Source organism: Macaca fascicularis, chromosome 14 (genome assembly GCF_037993035.2).
Source record: "Macaca fascicularis isolate 582-1 chromosome 14, T2T-MFA8v1.1".
Lineage (NCBI taxonomy): Eukaryota > Metazoa > Chordata > Mammalia > Primates > Cercopithecidae > Macaca > Macaca fascicularis.
This window is the reverse complement of record NC_088388.1, coordinates 70226947-70243394: the sequence shown is the minus strand read 5'-3', so window position 1 is coordinate 70243394 and position 16448 is coordinate 70226947. Positions and strand designations below refer to the sequence as shown.

Genomic DNA, 16448 nt, shown 5'->3' with positions numbered 1-16448 from the left:
TTGGTCTGACATGCTGAAGTTATTATCCTTTTCCCCTACAACTTAGCTATATAGGAGCTGATTATTCTAGAGTCCATCTTCAGTGGAGTGTATTGGCCCCCTTAGAGACTGTGTGCCTCACTTAATGCAGTGCTTAGAGCAGTGGTTCTCAGCTAGGGGTAGTTTTTCCCTTCCATGGGACATTGAACAATATCTGGAGACATTTTTTAATTGTCATGATTGGCAGCATGTTACTGGCATCTATGTCGTTAAACATCCTGCAATGCATAGGACAGCCTCCACAATGAAGAATTATCTCATCTCAAATGTCATTGGTGCAGAGGCTCAGAAACCCTCGTCTAGAGTGACTTCTGCCTGTCACCACTGTGGTGTAGGGTGCTGATAGGGGAGTTTCTGCATGCCAAGATTCTATGCCCAGACTTGTATCAAGGCATCCTCCCAGTAGACAAAAGGCCCTTGATGCACTGCTGGCCTCAGGCCTTCTAGCAATAAAAAAGTAGCCTTCTTTCCACTATACTCCAGGCAGAAAGGCCCCTTTGTGCTGGATGAGGTTGAGTTCCCTTGGCAGCAGTGGCAGGAATATGTTGTTCTCTGCACTTTACAGGCTAGCACTTGTCTGTCTGCCTCATATCTGTGTGTTACTCTCTTATGCTTTCATTACCTGACACTCCAGACCATAGTAAATGATAACATCTGCAATGCGTTAGGATATATATTCATTTTCAGGAATAATACATTCTAGTCCGTTTAACTTCCCTCAGCATTTTTTTTTTTTTTTTTTTTTGAGTCAAGGTCTTGCTCTGTCACCCAGGCTGGAGTACAGTGTTGCAATCTCGGCTTATTGCAACCTCTGTCTTCCAGGCTTAAGTGATCCTCTCACCTCAGCCTCCTGAGTAGCTAGGACTATAGCATGTACTACCACACCTGCCTAATTTTTTGGTATTTTTTTTTAGAGATGGGTTTTGTCTTGTTTCCCAGGTTGGCCTTGAATTCCTGGGCTCAAGCAATCTACCTGTCTCAGCCTCCCTATGTGCTGGGATTATAGGCATGAGCCACCAAGTCCATCCCTCAACACCTTTTTTTTTTTTGAGGCGGAGTTTTGCTCTGTTGCCCAGGCTGGAGTGCAGTGGTGAGATCTCAGCTCACTGCAACCTTCGCCTCCTGGGTTCAAGTGATCCTTCCACCTCAGCCTCCCAAGTAGCTGGGATTACAGGCATGTGACACCATGCCTGGCTAATTTTTGTATTTTTAGTAGAGACAGGGTTTCACCATGTTGGCCAGGGTGGTCTCAAACTCTCCTGACCTCAAAGTGATCCACCCACCTCGGCCTCCCAAAGTACTGGGATTACAGGTGTGAGCTACCTTTTTTTTTTTTTTTTTTTTTGAGACAACCTCAGTCTGTCGCCAGGCTGGAGTGCAGTGGCACGGTCTTAGCTCACTGCAAGCTCTGCCTCCTGGGTTCAAGTGATTCTCATGCCTTAGCTTCCCAAGTAGTTGGGATCACAGGCACGCGCCACCCCTCAACACTAATTTAATCCCAGCTCTGTCATCCTTCTTTTCTCAACAGTATGTCTTGGAAATTAATTTATCTTTTTCTTCCAACATATTCTAGTCTGGGAATTAGAAATTTAACCAAGCACTGACTAAGCACCCTTCACTTAAGCTTCTAGTATCTTGTCTTCTAGGATGCATTCCTGGACACACTGTGTCTGCCTCATTTCCTTCCCCTGCCACCTTTCCCTTCTCATCTGCCATGCCTCTGCAAATAGTCTAATCTTCCCCCAAAGGCACTCAGCTTCAGAGCTTTCCTTCTGAACTCCAGCATCTTCTTGAGGACATTAAGAAATTGGAGCATTTTTGCCTTGAACTTTATTTTATTCAGGTTGTCTTTCTGATTATCTGCTTTGCATCCCATGCTGGGCTGAGAGGAATGACTGATTTTGTTTGTTTTGTTTTGTTTTGTTTGTTTTTGAGACAGGGTCTCATTCTGCTGCCCAGGCTGGAGTGCAGTGGTGCAGTCATGGCTCACTGCAACCTTGAACTCCTGGGCTCAAGTTATCCTCCCACTTCAGCCTCCTAAGTAGCTGGGACTACAGGCATTTGCCATTATGCCTGGCTAATTTTTTCATTTTTCTTTTGTAGAGTTGGGGTCTTGCTGTGTTGCTTAGGTTCATCTCAAATTCCTGGCCTCAAGTGGTCCTCCTGCCTCAGCCTCCCAAAGTGCTGGGATTATAGGCATGAGCCACCATGTCTGACCAAATGCCTGTTTTTTGACAAGCATTTCCGAAGTTACTTATCCATGTGAGCTGTATATTTTTCTAAGGAGGTTTTGTTGTTGTTTTGAGGCCCACGTAAAATCATGTTTGGAACCCCTCATTTAGAGTAGTTCTTATTGATGCCACTGTATATGAAGCTCTTAGTTCAGAAACAATGGATGAGCAAAATGAATAGGACATATTCCATGCCTTCAATGTTTTCTGCCTATTAAAGGGAAATTAGACCAGGTCTGATGGCTCATGCCTATAATCTTATCACTTTGGGAGGCTGAGGCTGGAGGATTGCCAGAGACCAGGAGTTCTAGACCAGCCTTGGCGACATAGGGAGACCCTATCTCTACAACAAGTAAAAGAATTTGACCAGGCACAGTGGCTCACCTCTGTAATCCCAGCACTTCACAATTGTGAGGCTGAGGTGGGAGGATCGCTTGAGGTCAGGAGTCTGAGACTAACCTGGATAACATGGTGAAACCCTATCTGTACTGAAAATACAGAAATTAGCTGGGTGTGGTGGCATGTGTCTGTAATTCCAGCTACTCCAGATGGTGAGGCAGGAGAATCACATGAACCTGGGAGACAGAGGCTGCAGTGAGCTGAGATCACACCACTGCACTCCAGCCTAGGTGACAGAGCAAGACTCTTTTTCAAAAAAACAAAACAAAACAAAGACAAAGACAAAAACAAAAACAAAAAAAGAGTTAGCCTGGCATGGTAGTAGTACATGCCTGTAGTCTTAGCTACTCAGGAGGCTGAGGCAGGAGGATCTCTTGAGCCCAGGAGTTCAAGGCTGCAGTGAGTTGTGACCATGCCACTGCACTCAAGCCTCGGTGGCAGAGCAAGACCTGTCTCTGTCTTTTTTTTTTTTTTTTTTGAGATGGAGTCTCACTCTGTCACCCAGGCTGGAGTGTGATGGTGTGATCTCAGCTCACTGCAACCTCCACCTCCTGGGTTCAAGCGATTCTCCTACCTCAGCCTCCCAAGTAGCTGGAACTACAGGTGCGCACCACCACGCCCAGCTAATTTTTTTGTAATTTTAGTAGAGACGGGGTTTCACCATGTTGGCCAGGATGGTCTCTATCTCCTGACCTCATCGTCTGCCCACCTCAGCCTCCCAAAGTGTTGGGATTACAGGTGTTGAGCCACTGCCCCGACCAAGACCTGTCTCTTCAAAGAAAAAAGATACGGATCTTATGAGAGGACAGTGATGAATCTCAGCATATCATTCAACTTCAAAACTTTTTTGGCTTCTTGCTGCTTACAGCAGTAGTTTTCAAACTTGAAGAATGTACAAATTCCTTTTAAGGTAAATAATTCATCTTGGACCTGCAGTGCTGACTTAAATTATTTTTTATTATAATGTTATTTAAGTATATACAAACATAAAACAAAGTTTAAGTCACTGTATAAAATTTGTATATAAGTGTAAACAAAAACAGGTTTATACTTTAAGTAAAAATAAACCTCAGATCCAATAAAATTATGCTTTTTGGCTGAAAATCAGTTGTTTCCAGGCTCTTTTAAGTTCAGCATGTCTGTATTGCTGGGTACCATGTGATGACTCATTTCTCCCACCATTTTTCTTTATTTAAGCTACATGAAACTTTGATTCATGATCTCATTTGACCTTCACTGGGCTGGAATGTATTCCTTGTGTATTTTGTATTAAGTCACTTCTATTCCTTCATAATTGACTTTTAACAAAGTATAGAGATAAATTTGCTTTCTGTATGTTTAAACACAATACAGAAAAAAAATTATTATTATTGTTATTATTATTATTTTTTTGAGACAGAGTCTCGTTCTGTTGCCCATGCTGGAGTGCAATGGCATGATCTTGGCTCACTGCAACCTCCACCTCCTGAGTTCAAGCAATTCTCCTACCTCAGCCTCCTGAGTAGCTGGGATTATAGGCGCCCACCACCACGCTCAGTTAATTTTTGTACTTTTAGTAGAGATGGGGTTTCACCATGTTGGTCAGGCTGGTCTCGAACTCCTGATCTCAGGTGATCCACCCACCTCGGCCTCCCAAAGTGCTGGGATTACAGGCATGAGCCACCATACCCGGCCTAAAAATTGTTTTAAAAGGCTACTTTTTATGACTATTCATTAAAAACATCACATTATAATATTGAGGAATCAGTAGTTCTAGTGCTGCATGTATGGTGATGATGCAATTTGCCATGTTGCAAATGACCACTCAGTTGTTTCAGTTAGAGTTGGTTCCTGTTTTGACAGAAAATCCTTTCAATCTGATACAAGCAAAAGGGAAAATGTACTTGTTGCACAAAACTGAAATATCTATGAATAGGGATTTCTACAGGCATGATCTGACTCAGGGCTTAAATTATATCAGCTGGATTTTTTTTTCTTTTCTTTTTTTTTTAGACAGGATCTCACTCTGTTGCCCAAGCTGGAGTGCAATGGCATGATCACAGCTTATTGCAACCTTGACCTTCCAGGCTCAAGCCATCCTCCCACCTCAGCCTCCTGAATAGCTGGGACCACAGACTCGCATCACCACACCTGGCTAATTTATTTTTTTTATTTTTTGTAGTTATGTGGTCTGTCTGTGTTGCCCAGGCTGATCTCAAACCCCTGAGCTCAAGTGATCCTCCCGCCTCAGTCTCCCAAAGTGCTGGGATGACAGGTGTGAGTCACTGTGCATGACCTGTCATCTGGATCTTGACTCAGCTTTTCCTCTGTATGAAGGCTTCCAGCAGCATCATACAACCTCCCCCCAAACACACACACACACATACATGCTTAGAACATGAATGATGGAGCCAGACTGCCTTAGACCAAATCTTGGCTTTCCCAATTCCTAGCTGGGTAACTTTGGGAAAGTTATATAACCTTTCTGTGCTTTAGTTTCTTCATCCTTAAAATGGGGATAAAATGGGATATCTACTTCATATGAAAATGATGAAGATTAGTGAGTTAATATATGTGAGGTACTTAGAACAATACTCTCATAGAGTAAGCTATGTAAGAGATGGCTTGTATTACTATTATTATTATTATTGTTGTTATTAACATTATAGTGCAGGATCATTTTATCCCAGACACCAGTATAGTGGAAGAGCAAGCATATCCCCTATAGGCTAAACAAAAATTTTAGAATTCAGTTTCTTCAGCCTTGACTTGAGTTATGTACTCATCCCTGAACTAAGCAGTATGGGCAGAAAGATGGAAGATATTGATTGGTTTAGCTTGGGTTACATACTCTATTTTTAGAGGTTGATTTAGCTTTACTTGAAGCATATTAGCTGAGAGCAAGGGAGGAGTGGTTCTGTTAATACAAATTCAGAATACTGTTGTCACCAAAAAGGGAAGTGGATGCTTGGTGGCAAAAGTGACCCATGTTCATTATAGTGCTATCAGATAGATCATAATAGGTGATCCTGTGATACTACATTAGTCTCTCTGGGGATGCACCAATTGGGACAGTTCTTGGTGGTTTATATCTTTTAGTGGGTAATATTTGTCTTAAAAATTTGAATTGCAATTATGAATGTATATTTTGTGTAAAAACATCAGTTTGACCTCTGGGTTCTTTTGTATTAAAATTTAAATTTGAGATATTTTATTGTTATGAAGTACATTATGTCCTAAAATTCCAGGGAAATACAGTTGAGCCTTAACAACACAGGACTTAGGGGTGCTGACTGTCCCTTTTCCCCCATATAGTCAGAAATCCACTTATAACTTTTGACTCCCTCAAAATTGAACTATTAATAGCCTACTGTTGACCAGAGCCTTACCAATAACATAAACAGCCTATTAGCCCATATTTTATATGTTATATGCATTATATACTGTATTCTTGCAACAAAGTAACAGAAAAGGAAATGTTATTAAGATAATCAGAGAAAACATATTTACAGTTTATTAAGTGGAAGTGGATCATCATAAAGGTTTTCATCCTCATCTTCATATTGAGTGGGCTGAGGAGGAGGACGAAGAAGAGAGGTTAGTTTTGCTGTCTCAGGGGTGGCAGAAGCAGAAAAGATAGAGAAGGTAGGAAAGGAGGCAGGAGAAGCAGACACACTCAGTATACCTTTTATTGAAAAAAAATCCATGTATAAAATTCATGTATCAATGGACCCAGGCAGTTAAAACCTGCATTGTTTAAAGGTGAACTGTGTCATTGTAATAACTATTTTGCATCAACACACTTATAAACACAAATGCAACATGAGCACTGAAGTTGAGAGCCTGTATTCTTATATATCTAGATGATCCAGAATATACTTGTGTTCTTTACTTTTAGCTTATTTCCAAAATATAAATATAGAATCAAAACACTTCAATAGTAAATTACCTTTTTTTTTTTTTTTGAGATGGAGTCTTGCTCTGTCACTCAGGCTGAAGTGCAGTGATGCGATCTCGGCTCACTGCAACCTCTGCTTCCCAAGTTCAAGCGATTTTCCTGCCTCAGCCTCCCGAGTAGCTGGGACTACAGGCATGCGCCACCATGCCTGGCTAATTTTTGTATTTTTAATAGAGATGAGGTTTCGCCATGTTGAGCTCAGATGATCCACCTGCCTTGGCCTCCCAAAGTGCTGGGATTACAGTTGTGAACCACTGCCTGGCCGTAAATTATCTTTTTTTAATTTGTTTTGCAACAGTCTCACTCTGTCACCCAGGCTAGAGTGCAGTGGCATGATCATGGCTCACCGCAGCCTCAATCTCCCAGGCTCAAGTGATCCTCCCACCTCAGCCTCCTGAGTAGCTGGGACTCTAGGTATGCACCACCACACCTGGCTAATTAAAAAAAAAATTTTTTTTTTTTTTTTTTTTTTTGAGATGGAGTCTCACGCTGTTGCCCAGGCTGGAGTGCAGTGGCGCGATCTCGGCTCACTGCAAGCTCCGCCTCCCGGGTTCCCGCCATTCTCCTGCCTCAGCCTCCTGAGTAGCTGGGACTACAGGCACCCGCCACTGCGCCCGGCTAATTTTTTGTATTTTAAGTAGAGACGGGGTTTCACTGTGGTCTCGATCTCCTGACCTTGTGATCCGCATTTTAATAGAGACAGGGTCACACTGTATTGCCCAGGCTGGTCTTGAATTCTGGAGTTCAAGTGATCTCCCACCTTGTCCTCTCAAAGTGCTGGGATTACAGGCATGAGCTACCGCTCCCGGCCTATATTAAATTATCTTTACCAGTGCTGTCTAATAGAACTTTCTACAGTGATGGAAATGTTCTATAGTTTATGCTGTCCAATATGGTAGCCATTAGCCATATCTAGCTGTTGGGCACTTGAAGTGTGGCTAGTGCCATTGAGGAACTGAATTCTTAATTTATTTAATTTTAATAAATTTAAATTTAAATATCCACTGTGGCTGCTGGCTACTACTGCTTGGACAGTGCAACTCTAAATAGCATCAAATAAGAGAATGGTATAAAGTGCCCAGTGTGCTCTATACTAAGCACACAATAGATGTGAGAGGAGGAGAAGTCTATAGATTCTGTCTTGAAAAGGGTTGGGCCTCACCTAACTGGCCAGAGCAACCTGAGTTAGGCTTATCCCAGGACAATACTAGTAGCTATCTTAGCATGGTAGTCAAGACCCTTTGTGACGTGGCTTCAACTTTCTTCTGCTACTACCTGCCATATATTCTATATTCTAGACCAGGGGTCTCCAACCCCTGGACCACGGATCTGTATCAGTCCATGGCCCGTTAGGGACTGGGCTGCACAGCAGGAGATGAGTGGTGGGTGAGGGAGCATTACTGCCTGAACTCCACCTTTTGTCAGATCAGCAGTGGCATTAGATCCTCATAGGAGTGCGAACCCTATTGTGAACTGCACGTGTGAGGGATCTAGGTTACATGCTTCTTATGAGAATCTAACTAATGTCTGATGATCTAGGTGGAACAGTTTCATCCTGAAACCATCTCCCTGCCCAGGTCTGTGGAAAAATCATCTCCCATGAAACCAGTCCCTCATGCCAAAAAGGTTGGGGACTGCTGTTTCACGCACATCAAATTTCACATCTTTTCTTTTGCACCTGTCTTCATTCTGTATTGAGTGCCTTCCTCCCCTCACACTCATGAAATATTTCAGATTGCCGGGCGCGGTGGCTCACGCCTGTAATCCCAGCACTTTGGGAGGCCGAGGCGGGCGGATCACAAGGTCAGGAGATCGAGACCACGGTGAAACCCCGTCTCTACTAAAAATACAAAAAATTAGCCGGACGCGGTTGTGGGCGCCTGTAGTCCCAGCTACTCGGGAGGCTGAGGCAGGAGAATGGCGTGAACCCGGGAGGCGGAGCTTGCAGTGAGCCGAGATCGCGCCACTGCACTCCAGCCTGGGCGACAGAGCGAGACTCTGTCTAAAAAAAAAAAAAAAAAAAAGAAATATTTCAGATAAGCTTCTACTAATCCTTTATGTTGCAATACATCATCTTCTCCGAGGCTGTACCTGATCCCCTAGGCAGTTATTTCCTTTCTTCTCTGTGCTCTATGTATTTTTCTTTATCAGAATCTGTGCTTCACTTATGCTGTTTAGCTTTTGATCTCTTCCACTGGATTGGGAACTAACTTCCTCCAGGCTTGGCACTAACTAGTCCACTTATGAATGCTCAGTTGAATAGCTGGATAGATGAATGGATGGATAGTTGATTCTCAACCCTGGTCACAACAGTTTAAAAATATACCAAAATCAAATTTATTGAGTTATAATTTACATAAAAGAAGATACACCTATTTTAAATGTACAGTTTGATGCATTTTGACAGGTGTTATCATTTGTGTAACCACCACCACATTCAAAATATAGAATATATCCATCACCTTATAAAATTGCATTTATGATTTTTCCCTGGAGCTCCCTTCCTGGCTCCAGCTAACCGTTTATCTGCTTTCTATCACTATAGATTTGTCTTTTCTAGGATTTCATATAAATAAACTCAGAGTGTATACTCCTTTCATACTTAGTATTTTATGGGACAGAGAGATATTAAACACACACAAATGTGGTAAATATTAAGGTCAATATGACAATAAATGCAAGCAGTGCTTGGCATTCTAGAGTCATGACTTTGCTTGTCTCTTTTCACAGTATACAATTGGACCGTGGATGAGGTGGTACAGTGGCTGATCACATATGTGGAGCTGCCTCAGTATGAGGAGACCTTCCGGAAGCTGCAGCTCAGTGGCCATGCCATGCCAAGGTCAGGAGGGGACTGGGTTTTTCTCTCTTGAGGGTATGGGGAGTGGGCTGGAGTGGGCCTGCCTTCAGATTGCTCTGGCCAGTTAAGTGAGGTTCTACCCTTTTCAGAGCAGCGTCTATAGATCTTGCCTATTCTCACATCTGTTGTGCACTTGCTATAAAGTATGATGGGCACTTTGCATCCACTCTGTTCTTTAATATTCGTGTCAATCCTGGGAATAGTACTAATAGCTGCCATTTACTGAGTGCTTAGGACATGCCAGACATTCTACTCAACACTATATACAGTATCTCATTTAATTCTTACATCAGTCCTGTAAGGTGGGTATTATTGTATATAGATGATGAAACTGGTTAAGTAACTTTTCTAAGGTCACAAATATGACTAGTTAGGGGCAAAACTGAGATTTGAATCTTGGTATACATCAAACCCTGTTGGTGTTTCTTTTTTTTTTTTTTTCCCCATGCTCTAAGCAGCTGCCTCTTTTATCACCTGGGAGCCTCAGGGCTCTTTTAGCCTTCCCTGGGTTATCCATATGCAGCTTATTTATAATAAAAATGGTACAGAGGAGAGGTTGATTGCCATTGGCCCCAGCCTCATCTCTGGGATGACTCCAACAGCTGTTGTTTCATGACTCTTTGCCTCCTTTACACACTCAATATGGTAAGGCTTGGGCTGGGAATGGGGGGAGGAATGGAGTACTGCTTGGACTTCTTGTAATGTCAAACCAGTGCCATATGTCATTCAGTCATTAATCCACTTACTTATTCATCCAACAAATATTTACTGGGTACCTGCTCTGTGCCAAGCACTTGTGCTGGGTGCTGGGGATAAAGATGACAACAACCTGCCCTTGCCCTCAAAGGGCTTACTATCTGGTAAGTGCTGATTATGTATAATCTGTCATCTTATTATGTAGGTGCATCTGGTTTTCAGCTTCAGCAAAGGGGAAAGGGGAAGGTGAAGCTCTTGGAATGCCCACACTTTGCAGTCTCCAGCCACAGAGCTACCGAGCACTGCTGTCCAGGCCTAGCTGAGCTGGCTGTTCCCTCCTCTGCTGCCTGCAGCCTCTTCTTCACAGCTTCTCCCTACTCTGGAGAGAGTAATAATCTTAATGTTTGTACCTCCCTTTATAGAGTGCTTTCCTACCTATTATTTCAGTTGATTCTCACAACTCTGGGAGGAAGAGTATCCCAACTTTTGGGTGAGCAAACTGAATCTCAAATATTTTATAATTTATCCAAGCTGGTAAGTGGCAGAGCTGGGATTTGAATCCAGGTCTGTCTTGTTCTAAATGCCTTGCTCTTTTTCACTGCATCTTCTTCTTGTGCCATGTGGTTAAAGATAGGTTTCCTTTCAATATTCAGTTTAGTTCTATTTTACAAAACTTCACTAAGCACCTACCATGTGCCATGCTCTTTGGTGGGCCCAGAGGACAAAGAGATGCATTAGACCAGACCCCTGACTTGAGGAACTCCATGTTTAATGGAGAAGTAGATGATTGGCCACTAAGATCCAGGATTTAGGTGTCTTTCTTGCTACCCATAGAAATAGCAATATTGCTTTGTGGATCCCCGTACCATTTTCCTCATGGGGGATATCTTTGGCTTGGATTAAAACTGCAAAGCATAGAATAAGAAGTCAGTTCTCAGGTCATCGGTTCACGTAGCTTTTTTGTGGCTAGAATTAGAGCCAAGACCAGGTCCATCCAGGCTGGGCACAGATGTAGGGGATGCCAAGCTGTGGCACCTTAGTGATAGCAGGAAGCATGGGGCCTTCAGTGCTTGGGGTGGAGTGAGGGTGGTTCTAGGCCCATCACTAGCTCACATGGTATAATGAGAATAATCTAGCAGATTTGAGTTCATTCTCTGGCTTTGCCACTTACTTGTTTGTGACTTTGGGCAAGTTACTCAATTCTAAGTCTCCGTTTTCTTATCTAGAAAGTGGCACTAATAATGGAACTGAGTTCTTAAGGTTGTTGTGAGGACTGAATGAGGTATTGTATGTAAAGTATCAGACACACAGTAGTTGCTTAGTCAATGTTACCTCCTTTCTCATTTCTTTCATTGCTTACAAATAGATAGCATTCCAGTTCATAGGTGTCTTTGAGAAATAGACTGTAGAAAAGATGACAATGTTTATTCTCATTAGTCAGACAAACTGCAGCACATCTGGCAGAAGTGTTTTAAAGAGGAACCCCAAGAACTCCCAGGCCTGTAGGAAGCATCTGATTTTATATAAGTTTACACAGTAGGAAACTGAGGTCCTGGGGGAGGAACAAAGCAACTTATGATCAGACAAGTGAGTCACTAGTAGAGCTGAAATGAGAAGACAGATCTCCTGACCACTCCCACTCCCCATCACAGTGCCTCACTGCCTCTCTTATTGGTGGGCTTGATTGCTTTCCAAGGCCAGAGAAGAAAGTAGCTGTTCCTGCGTGCTCCGACAGGAGTATAATCACACTGTGCTGTCAGAAGCTTCTTTTCTAGCTGAGGAAATAAAGATATGCATCAGAAAAGAGCACAAACCTTATAGAGTAGTATAGAATTAAGTGCTTACTTGTGGGACTTAGACCAGTGGTTTTCAACCTTTCATATCCTTTACCCCTCTCCTTTTATATCCACTGTGTTCCAGCAGAAGAGAAACAAAGTTCCATTTTTCCTAGGTCATTTTCTTGTTTACAGGCTTTCTCTTATTATAGTTATCACTGACAGTATGGGTGGAGGTCATAAAAAATTACAGTAATTTTATTGGAGGTAACTTGTATTGCAGTGACTCAAATACAAGCTAACAGGACTAATTCCATTTTTGTCACCAGTGATTCATTAAAAAAAATTTTTCCTTTTCTGTATTTCATGTCAATAGCACATCAGCAGGTTTATATATAATGACAGTGAGTTTAGGATAATTCATAAGTCCTGGAATCACTGGGTCATATGACATGACAGTTTGGCCTGGGCTGCACAGGAAATGCATTTATAAGTGGTGGGAGGTGGGGACAATATATAGAAGATAAACCCTGGAAGGAGAAGCACAACAGAAAATTTAGTTGGGTGTGGGAATGGTTACAGACAGGTAATCCTTAGAGGATAGCGTGCTTAGAAGTTGGTGGATATGGGGAGAGGGCTGAACAAGTTCTTGGTAAATGTTTCTGATGAGACCCAACTGGTATAGACTCTGTGTTCTAGAGTGCAGAGGGGAGCAATCACCAAGAGCTAGAAGTGTTCCTGGAGGAGGCGGGTAATCCTACCAGGATCCTTCCTGGCTTTACTGGCAGCGAACTGATCTGCTACTCTTTGCCTCAACAGGCTAGCTGTCACCAACACCACAATGACAGGGACTGTGCTGAAGATGACAGACCGGAGTCATCGGCAGAAGCTGCAGTTGAAGGCCCTGGATACAGTGCTCTTCGGGCCTCCTCTCTGTGAGTCTTGTGTTGAGAAGGGCTACTGCTGTGCCATGGAAACCAAAGCTATTGTAGTGGATAGGCTAAGGCTCTGGGTCTGCTAGGCACACCTGCAAGATAGCACCTATACTCTTTCCACTGGTATTAAGTTTGAAAGAGTCTTACATTTTAGTCCAGATATATAGCAACATGCATTCATTAAATAAGGAAATATCTGCATTGTGCCAGTGCTGTGCTGGACCCTGTAGGAAGACCTGGAATGAATCATATTCTGCCCTGATGGTATAACATGAGTGTTCTATAGAGGTACACAGTGCTTCTGAGGCCCAGAGGAGGCCTAGTGAAGGTATCCTATAGACAAGGTGACATGTGACCTCTGCCTTTAAGGGTGGATAGAGCTTTATTCTATGGAGGTGGCAGAATAGGACATTCTAGGCAGAGTAAACAACCTGAGCAAGAATACAAAAGCTAAAATATGGAAAGTATGCTCAGGGATAGAAGTAACCACCTATGGACTGAAAGCTTGTTAGCTGTTACCTACTTCCATATTTCATTTCAATAGCACATCAGCAGCTATATATATATATGTGTGTGTGTGTGTGTGTGTGTGTGTGTGTGTGTGTGTATATATAGAGAGAGAGAGAGAGAGAGACAGTGGGTTATTGTAGACATTTAGAGTGTATGAACTGATTAGTGAATATCTTTGTATCATTGAATGACCAAGGAGGACTAAGTGGGTTTTCACTGAAGCAGTAGACACACTTGGGCCTAAGAAAGGGTGGTCTCTTCAGCCAAGGAGGCTAGTTGAGAGAATTGGGTTGTTCAGTCTCCACAGAGCTATGTTGTGGGAACAGCCAGCCTGCCATCCTTTTTCTAATTCTAAGTGAACCAAAGGGGAGCAAAAAGTAGTGAGATTTCTTGGAAAACTATTTTCAACTAAACAGCCTCTTAGGGCCCGCTTCCTGCCCTTTGGGAATGGCTTGCCTCAATTTAGGGTGCCAGCAGCAGAAAGGTATTGAATCAGGAACCAGTCCAGAGAAGCAGCTGGCAGGCAAGGTCAGAGGCAATATAACATTTCCCTGTCTGTGAATATGGCTTGGCAAATATGCAAGCTGATGTCTCAATACAAGTGGATCTATGCTTTTTGAAAGTATGAAACAGACCAACCTGGGCGAAGACTACTGTTTCCACTTCCTTTGCCACCTTTTTTTGGGGGAGTGGAGGGTTCTAGGACACATTTTGCTCACCTTCATTGGTAGGTTTTGAAGAATGACACAGTAACTGGTTCTACTCTTTATGTAAGGCCTAGTCTCTGTATTGAGCAGTGGCCTTTCATCATTCACTAACCTTTATTGAGCACATTCTAAGTACCAGCATAAATGGCAGGATACCTGCTCTCAAGTACTTCTATCTAAATGGAGATAGCTATGTCAGCAAATATAGTAAAGTGTCAACAAATATAGTAAGTGTTATAGCTATTATGTAAGTCTTTCCAGAGTTCAACTGGGGGCACATACTAGGGAGGAGTTTCCTATTGGAGTCCAGGAAACTTTATGGAGAAAGTAATTCTTGAGCTGAGTCTTGAAAGATGAGAAGTGGAAGTGGCCTTATTAAACTCTCCCTGTTAACAACTTACACATCTCTTTGTACACACCAAGAACACTCATGCCCAACTATAAAAGCTAGGCTACTTTTGCAAAGGTTCTCCTCTGTCACCACCCAGCAAGGGGAGGTTTTCAGCAGCCTGAAAGTCTTCCTTAGCCTTGTAATATATATTATCAAGCTATATCTGTATCAAAATCAGATTTACCATGTCTGAAAGGGTACAGTAGAAACTGCAGGTTAAAGCAGTCAAGGATTTTATCTGGAAAAATCAGCCATGGGAACCAGAATGCTGGGGACATGGTACAGGGTCCAGGATATCAGAGCCAACGAGAGGGGCCCTGGTGGAGCAGGTTGGACTGATACCAGGACAGGGGTATTTTTCTCTTAGGCTTATTGCATGTAGCCCATGTGCTGCATGTGATCTAACTTGAGGAAGGCCAGAGATCAGCAGGAAAACTATCTTCCTGAGATAGGCAGAGCACAGGTACTGAAGCTAAGAATATAATTCACACTGACTGGGACAGTTATAATAAAAATAGTTTTTAAAAATGGAAAACAAGTTTTGGCAAGGGTGTAGAGAAATTGGAACCCCTGTACATTGCTGATGAGAAGGTAAAATGGTTCCGCTTCTATGTAAAATAGTCTGGTGGTTTCTCAAAAATTAGACACAGAGTTACCATAGAGCCTAGCAATTCCACACTTAGGTATACATGCAAAGAATTGAAGACAAGTACTCAAACAAGTACACGTACATGCATGTTCATAGCAGCACATGCCACAAGAGCCAAAAAATAAAACAACCCAAATATCTATTAATAGATGAATAGATAAATACATTGTGGTGCAATGGAATATTATTCACCTACAAATGGAATGAAGTTCTGATACATGTTACAATGTGGATGAACCTGGAAAGCATTATGCTAAATGAAAGAAGCCAGACACAAAAGATCACGTATTGTATGATTCTGTTAATATGAAATGATTAGAATAGATAAATCCACAGAGACAGAATATAGACTGATGGTTGGCAGGGATTGGTGGGAGGAGGGAATGGGGAGAAACCACTTACTGGGTAAAAAATTTTACTGTAGAGTGATAGAAATGTTTTGGAACTAGATAGAGGTGGTGGTTGCATAACATCATGAATGTACTATATGCCACTGAATTGCTTACTTTAAAATGGTTACTTTTATATTATGTGAATTTTACCTCAAATTATTTTTTAAAGAGCGTATGCAACAAAAGAAAGAATAGATAAACTGGACTTCACCAAAATAAAAAAGTTTCATACTTCAAAGAATGTACCAAGAAAGTGAAAAGACAAACCACAAAATGGAGAAAGTATTGGCAAACATTTTTCTGACAAGGCTTTACTATCCAGAATACATAAAAAATTCTTGCTAGGGACGGTGGCTCATGCCAGTAATCCCAGCACTTTGGGAGGCTGAGGTGGGCGGATCACCTGAGGACAGGAGTTCAAGAACAGTCTGGCCAACATGGCAAAACCCCGTCTCTACTAAAAAAATGCAAAAATTAGCCAGGTGTGGTGGCACATGCCTGTAATCCCAGCTACTCAGGAGGCTGAGGCATGAGAATTACTGAAACCTGGGAGGCAGAGGTTACAGTAAGCCAAGATCATGCCACTGCACTCCAGCCTGGGTGACAGAGTGATACCCTCTCTCAAAACGAACGAACAAACAAAAAATGGACAAAGGATTTGAACATATATTTATATGTCCACAGTTCAATGGCCAATATACACCTGAAACAGTGCTTGACATCATTATCAGGGCAATGCAAATCAAAATCACAATGAGGTAACACTTTTTATTCACTAGGATATAATAAAAAAGACAGTAACAAGTGTTGGTAAGGATGTGTTGAAATTAGAATAATAGCCAAAAAGTGGAAACAACTCAAGTGTCTGTCAGTTGATGAATGGAAAAATAAATGGTATATATATACAGTAGAATATTAATCAGCCAC

General features: G+C 42.2%; 1 protein-coding gene across 10 annotated transcripts in view; it reads left to right on the top strand.

Annotated features, from left to right (window-relative positions):
• The window catches only part of STIM1 (stromal interaction molecule 1), a 218868-nt gene that overhangs the window by 174761 nt on the left and 27659 nt on the right, over window positions 1–16448 (top strand). For all 10 annotated transcript variants that reach the window (XM_005578991.4, XM_005578993.4, XM_005578989.4 and 7 more), the window contains exons 4-5: window positions 9337–9448; window positions 12757–12872. In XM_005578991.4, the coding sequence (XP_005579048.2) occupies window positions 9337–9448; window positions 12757–12872 (228 nt within the window). The remainder of the gene's footprint in view (window positions 1–9336; window positions 9449–12756; window positions 12873–16448) is intronic.